We start from the raw sequence: 6,881 nt of genomic DNA, 5'->3' as shown, positions 1-6,881 counted from the left end.
CTGGTGAGTGAGAACATGTATAGTGAGTGTTACTGGTTCCTAGGGCGGTCTTACACAATGATACCACTGGTGAGTGGGAACATGTATAGTGAGTGTTACTGGTTCCTAGGGCGGTCTTATACAATGATACCACTGGTGAGTGAGAACATGTATAGTGAGTGCTACTGATTCCTAGGGCGGTGTTACACAATGATACCACTGGTGAGTGGGAACATGTATAGTGAGTTTTACTGGTGCCTGGGGCGATCTTACACAATGATACCACTGGTGTGTGGGAAACATGTTAAGTAAGTGTTACTGGTTCCTAGGGCGGTCTTACACAATGATACCACTGGTGAGTGGGAAACATGTATGGTGAGTGTTACTGGTTCCTAGGGCGGTCTTACACAATGATACCACTGGTGAGTGTGAACATGTATAGTGAGTGCTTCTGATTCCTAGGGCGGTCTTACAAAATGATACCACTGGTGAGTGGGAAACATGTTAAGTAAGTGTTACTGGTTCTTAGGGCGGTCTTACACAATGATACTACTGGTGAGTGGGAACATGTATAGTGACTGTTGCTGGTTCCTAGGGCGGTCTTACACAATGATACCACTGGTGAGTGGGAACATGTATAGTGAGGGCTGCTGGTTCCTAGGGCGGTCTTACACAATGACACCACTGGTGAGTGGGAACATATATAGTGAGTGTTACTGGTTCCTAGGGCGGTCTTACACAATGATACCACTAGTGAGTGGGAACATGTATAGTGAGTGTTACTGGTTCCTAGGGCGGTCTTACACAATGATACCACTGGTGAGTGGGAACATGTATAGTGAGTGTTACTGGTTCCTGGGACGATCTTACACAATGATACCACTGATGGGTGAAAACATGTATTGTGAGTGTTACTGGTTCCTTGGGCGATCTTACACAATGATACCACTGGTGAGTGGGAACATGTTTAGTGAGTGCTGCTGGTTCCTAGGGCGGTCTTACACAATGATACCACTGGTGAGTGGAAACATGTATAGTGAGTGCTGCTAGTTCCTAGGGCGGTCTTGCACAATGATACCACTGGTGAGTTGGGAACATTTATTGTGTGTGTTGCTGGTTCATGCGGCGGTCTTACACAATGATACCACTGGTGAGTGGGAACATGTATAGTGAGTGTTACTGGTTCCTAGAGCGGTCTTACACAATGATACCACTGGTGAGTTGGGAACATGTATAGTGAGTGTTACTGGTTCCTAGGGCGGTCTTACACAATGATACCACTGGTGAGTTGGGAACATGTATAGTGTGTGTTGCTGGTTCATGCGGCGGTCTTACACAATGATACCACTGGTGAGTGGAAACATGTATAGTGAGTGTTGCTGATTCCTGTGGCGGTCTTACACAACGATACCACTGGTGAGTGGAAACATGTATAGTGAGTGTTGCTGATTCCTGTGGCGGTCTTACACAATGATACCACTGGTGAGTGGGAAACATGTAAAGTGAGGGCTGCTGATTGTTTAACTTCTATACGATAAAGGGCCAAATTGTTTTTTGTCCTAGCTTTATCATTTAAGTTGTGCCATTGGGGAGATATGAATTAATTACATTCAGTGACAGCTCTAGTCATCATTCTGCATAGGATAGCATGTCGGCCAATAGTGTGTGTGTGTGTGTGTGTGTGTGTGTGTGTGTGTGTGTGTGTGGGGGGGGGGGGGGGGGGGTTATGTACGTCTAAATGACTTTGGTTCGTTAGATAACAACAGTGTTATCTTGAGTTTATTTTCCATGAACAAAATATAAACATATAAAATTACAAAATAAAACTTGCACAATACCTGTGTACAAAATGAAACTAAAAATATAAGTAAAACCATAAAAATGAAACACCATGATCATGCATTTCTTTACAAATGACCTGTTTACCAATGATGTACATATTGACAAAGCCTCAGAAAAGTTTGCAACCTGACTGGGGATCACACCCGGGACCCCGTGCTCTACCAACAGAGTTAACCGGCCCGGATTACTCGCATATGTTCTTGCCTGTGCGAGGCAGTAACTTGACGGAATACAGAATCCTCACAGAATACATGAATACAAACACAACATAGACACATTCCCATTTTAAGGCTTCACGAAATGTAAGAGATCATAAATACAAAGAATCTAAAGCTATAACAGTAATTATGAAACTGAACTCTAACATACACGCAGAGATTGCAATGTCACTCTCAAAAAATATATATATATATACATTATTGAAAGATGCCAGTAAATACATAGCTATGCCAAACGAGGAGTTCGTAAACACTTAAAAGTGATATTGACAGTCATGATAAAATCCATATGATGGTGATATCTTAGGCGTCTCTGCCCACAGTTCTCGTGCCTGCACATGCGCGACAGCACTTCCGCTGGTAGTATGGGTAGCGACAGAGGTTTGCCTCCACCACCACCCCGCAATTAGGGTACCGGTCGCGGCAACCGCCTCCTGGCACAAGAAAACAAACACTGCATTATGGTATTTTATTCGGAGCCACTGGTTTGTCATATTCAATGCATGCAAAATAGTCAACGCCAGATTGTTTCTGATAGTAATTACTAAAGGTTAACGAGCCATCAAAGATAACTGGGAGCTAAAATGTTCGTCCAAAGAAAAATCAACAACATAATTTTCAGTGGTGATTATTATACTTTTATTATCATGACTGTCATAATTGTATTACAGAGGTAGACCATGAGCTTACGGTGTAGATCTTGCGTGGACCAGGATGAGCATGGCTGAGTGTTGCAAACCTGGGACTCCCGGGGTCGGTCCCTATCCGCGCACGTGCCGGTGGTGGCTTCGTCCTCAGCCATACACCGCACCGCCCTCTGTTGTAGACCGCCTCCACAAGGTTTCGAGCACTAACATTATGGAAAAGTGTCGTGTATATATGAACACATTAAACAAATTCGTAATAAGTTTGGATGTAAAAATTATCCGTAATGTAATCCGGCTGTTATAGACGCAATACTACATACCTCGGACCAGTCTGTTTTAAACCAGACATTTCCGCACTCCACCTCTCTGCATGGCTTGGCCTCCTTAGGACGTTCCTCCAAGTGACACTCCGAAGCGTCCGCTATCACCTGACCTCCGCCGTGCCGCCTCATGCAGATCACTGCACGGGACTTCACTCCAGTACCACATGTTTGGGAGCACTGCTAATGATTGAAAACAGTAAACATGGCTGTAATAACTAATAAGACAATTTTATTTAAAGTTTCCAAATCCCTGGTATTTCAAACATATACAGGGAATTGATCTGTGGTGTTCTTATCCATATACTTTTTATTAAAGTAAACGATAATTTACATAGAAAAAAATATGACAATACGTTCAAGTTTTCTGTGGGGTGATTATTCTAGTTTTTTTCTACCGCATCATGGGTCATGTAGCGATGAAATATACAAGACAAACAAAACATAAAATCTCTGAAGTTTGCTGACCTTACTCCATGGCCCTGTGAACCACTGTCCTCCACACGATGTTTGCTTACATGGGCGCTCGGCAGCGGGGCGGGCAGGGGTTGTGCACAGGTGGTCCGGCAGAAAGTGGCCTCCGTCTGTGGCGCAGTGAATGCTCCTCGTCTCCACGCCACCACCACACTCAGCAGAACACTGCATCAGAAGGTAATAAGTATATGTTAAATAAATAGATTGCGTTTATGCAAGTCTATTGCGCTAATAAAAGACATACGTACGTATAATGTCGAATTATTATTTCGTATGGTATACCTTTACAATTTAAGACAAGACAACGGTCAAGGCATCTGGTCCCTGACACAAGAATAAAGGTGAACACAACTAAAAACAATTTGTTTGTGTGCGCAAAACATAGAAGTTTATCATTTATGCGTTTCAAAACATCGCGCGATTTTACATAGTAATATACATTATTTGTTGATGTATTGCAAAGGGAGGCAAGTGCTGCATGGTGTTTTGAATTAGTGCGGAACGCATTCCGACCTCTACACAACATCGAAAACGACATCGGACTAGAAACAAATGGTTATTTGACAATATCATTGATATAACGTGATTTTCTACTAAACAAAATATTTTTCTTACTTTTAAGCAGTGTTTGAAAATATTGATAAAGATGAAATCTTCATTATTATTTTTGTTACATCTGGATGTGAAAACTGTGAACTCCATTACAAATTTAGACTGATGGAATCAAAATTTACCCGTCAGGACCGTTTGACTATTATTTTTGAAGAATCTGATACACCTTGGCTAATCCAAACATAGTCTTATCCATTTTCATCTGCATGAAGTAATCGTTATAGCTAAGTGGCCCAAAATAGTCGTAACGTATCATTTGTGACCAACAGATAGTTGTAACATTTTTTCACGTATCTTGAGTCCGGCATATTTAAGATCTTCAACCAGTTTTTGATGCATTTTACATGTGAAATTATTTTACGGATAACGCCCACAATCATCAAGTGTAAACGTATTTGCTGACTTTGCATTTCAACACATACATGTATACCTTTTGAATGCATAACGATGACTGAACACGTTTGATTTTTTCTTAAAATTTAACCCCACAATTCACATCCCTATAATATAATAGGTCAACTTGTAGCAAGAAAAGCTTCACAAAAAGTGTCCTTGGTATTTGACCATATGTGTTCTTGGACGAGAGAACGAGCTGCACTCTCTCACAAATTAACCGTTTTGATAACTTTTTTTATTTTTATTTTTTGTCTTGGAATGAGCCAATTTTTGCGTAAATATCTGCAAACCAGTGATATAAGACTGCTGACAAAAGATCAGATCGCAGATTTTCATATTTCCGTTCGATCATTGTTTTATGGCTGAAAGCGTTAATAACCGTTTAAGAAAATGCATAACACATCAATTTTCGAACTTACATATGAAAATCTGCGATCTGAATTGTTGTCAGCAGTTTTATATCACTGGTTTCTATGCATTTTCGCATAAATTGGCTCGTACCAAGACAAAAAAAAAAGTTGTCAAAACGTTAAATCTGTGAGAGTGCATCTTTTATGCCCTTTTGACTTTAACACTGAAATCTTCTGCCATGTACATGTGGTTCAATGGAATCGATAGTTGGGAATACCTTTATACTTTATTTGGATATGAAAGGAAAATTACCGAGGATGTCCAATCTGTAAAGAACCACTTGGTGCCGGTGCAAGTTCCGCTTCCACACGCCTCCTTGCTCGCTGGCTCCCCCGTGCCACACAGTTGCCGGTCCGAAACCTCCGAAACTTCGTTTCGACATTCGACCGTCCGGACCCGCGAACCCAAACCACAGTCTGCCGTACACTAAAAACACTTAAGTTACTTATACATGTTATATATGTGTGTGCATAGAAATGAAGGGGTCAATGCGACCATTATAAAAAGATTCTTAAGGGGACACCCGGGTTCGAACCGAGGACCTCTCGATCTGCAGTCGAATGCTCTACAACTGAGCTATATCCCCTTATGACCTTTGTTATTTTCAGCATATTTCTAAAAATGAAGCAGCTGGTAAGGGTCTTATCTATATGATATGTGGTGACATATTACATTTATAGTGTCTATATAAAATAACGCTGTGGAAAAGTTATATGGGGATATAGCTCAGTGGTAGAGCATTCGACTGCAGATCGAGAGGTCCCCGGTTCGAACCCGGGTGTCCCCTTATACTTTTGAAGAATAAGTCACTAAGAACCGTACTTGAATTACATAAATAAAATATTTAACAGATTCAGATATAACTACTGTATATCTATTTTTCGTGTACCGGTAAATCATTTATAAAATCATCATTCAAACATACGACCAGGTGACGTCTTCGTTATAATATTCCTGCTTGACGTACCGATCAAAGGGTAGTTCGCATTAGAAAGCATTTCGCAACCTTTCTTTTTTCTGCAAAATGCTTGTCATAAATGAATACTGAAGAGGACACCCGAGCTCGAACCGGGGACCTATCCATCTGCAGTCGACGCTATTTCCACTTATATTTATGTACAACGTTAAATACAATGTATACTTTTCTTTCTAGATATACTGTTTCGGACAATTGAATCATCTATCTTCATTGCCTGTTTTATTGAACGAAATAACGCTACAATATGATATGCGTTGTGGGGATATAGCTCAGCGGTAGAGCATTAGACCGCAGATCGAGAGAAGCCCGATTCAAACCCGGGTGTCCCCTTATTATTTTAGCGAATCCTTCACATGGAAAGGCACCAACAACGACAAACAGTCAACCGTGCATTGCACATACTGCCCCGATGGTCATTCTAACTGTTCCGATAACATGTGCATATCAAAAGCATTCGATAATATGAAGCAAACCATATCTGATTTATCTGTACATTAACCATATGTTCTAACTGTTTTTACCATACAAGTACCTTCACATGCCACATGTTAATGCTGTACAACTAACTTAATATCAAGCTTTATGTCCATCAAAAACACATTTCTACTTGTTTGGGGGAAAAAACAAGCATTGCTCACTTCTCCCCATACTCCTGTCCACCACTGATAGCAGGAGCGCCGGAAGCAGTCCCGGCTGGTAGCTGGTTTTCGGCTGCTGCAGTACGATTCAGCAATGATCTGTGAGTCGGTGGCGGAGATGCGCTGCTGACAGGTGACTACACGTGTTCTCTGTCCCTGCCCACACGTCACGCTGCATGGAGACCAGGGATCCGTGTACCAGCTGCAAACACAGTAGTGTAGAAAGTAGCAGATCACTATAATACTAGAAACAGGCACTAGTATTCATGTACATGTTATTGTACTTTATGATGATACGTGTATCATGCCCTCGCTGCTTATTGAATAAAAATTAAAAAGAGGAGCTTCACCTGGGAGTGCAAGGT

The 6,881-nt window shown here is 41.3% G+C and overlaps 1 protein-coding gene and 2 non-coding genes across 4 annotated transcripts in view; 1 reads left to right on the top strand and 2 right to left on the bottom strand.

The window, feature by feature from the left end:
* Positions 1-1,722: 1,722 nt before the first annotated feature.
* LOC128227052 (thrombospondin type-1 domain-containing protein 4-like) overlaps positions 1,723-6,881 on the bottom strand; it is a 9,489-nt gene continuing 4,330 nt past the window's right edge. The window contains exons 5-11 of one of the 2 annotated variants that reach the window (XM_052937245.1): positions 6,867-6,881; positions 6,517-6,718; positions 5,152-5,325; positions 3,475-3,645; positions 3,007-3,186; positions 2,730-2,889; positions 1,723-2,473 (exon numbers count right to left, since the gene is read on the bottom strand). The exon at positions 6,867-6,881 is cut by the window's right edge and continues 118 nt beyond it. In XM_052937245.1, the coding sequence (XP_052793205.1) occupies positions 2,343-2,473; positions 2,730-2,889; positions 3,007-3,186; positions 3,475-3,645; positions 5,152-5,325; positions 6,517-6,718; positions 6,867-6,881 (1,033 nt within the window). In that variant the 3' untranslated portion in view covers positions 1,723-2,342. Of the gene's footprint in view, positions 2,474-2,729; positions 2,890-3,006; positions 3,190-3,474; positions 3,646-5,151; positions 5,326-6,516; positions 6,719-6,866 lie in introns of both variants that reach the window. The other variant, XM_052937244.1, reaches the window with a different exon arrangement.
* Trnac-gca (transfer RNA cysteine (anticodon GCA)) lies at positions 5,414-5,485 on the bottom strand. The gene has a single exon. It is a non-coding gene; the product is annotated as a tRNA-Cys (tRNA).
* Trnac-gca (transfer RNA cysteine (anticodon GCA)) lies at positions 5,615-5,686 on the top strand. Its single transcript has one exon. It is a non-coding gene; the product is annotated as a tRNA-Cys (tRNA).

This window comes from Mya arenaria, chromosome 3 (assembly GCF_026914265.1).
Source record: "Mya arenaria isolate MELC-2E11 chromosome 3, ASM2691426v1".
In the NCBI taxonomy this organism is placed as follows: Eukaryota; Metazoa; Mollusca; class Bivalvia; order Myida; family Myidae; genus Mya; species Mya arenaria.
The sequence above is the reverse complement of the archived record's forward strand: the minus strand, read 5'-3'. Positions and strand labels throughout refer to the sequence as shown.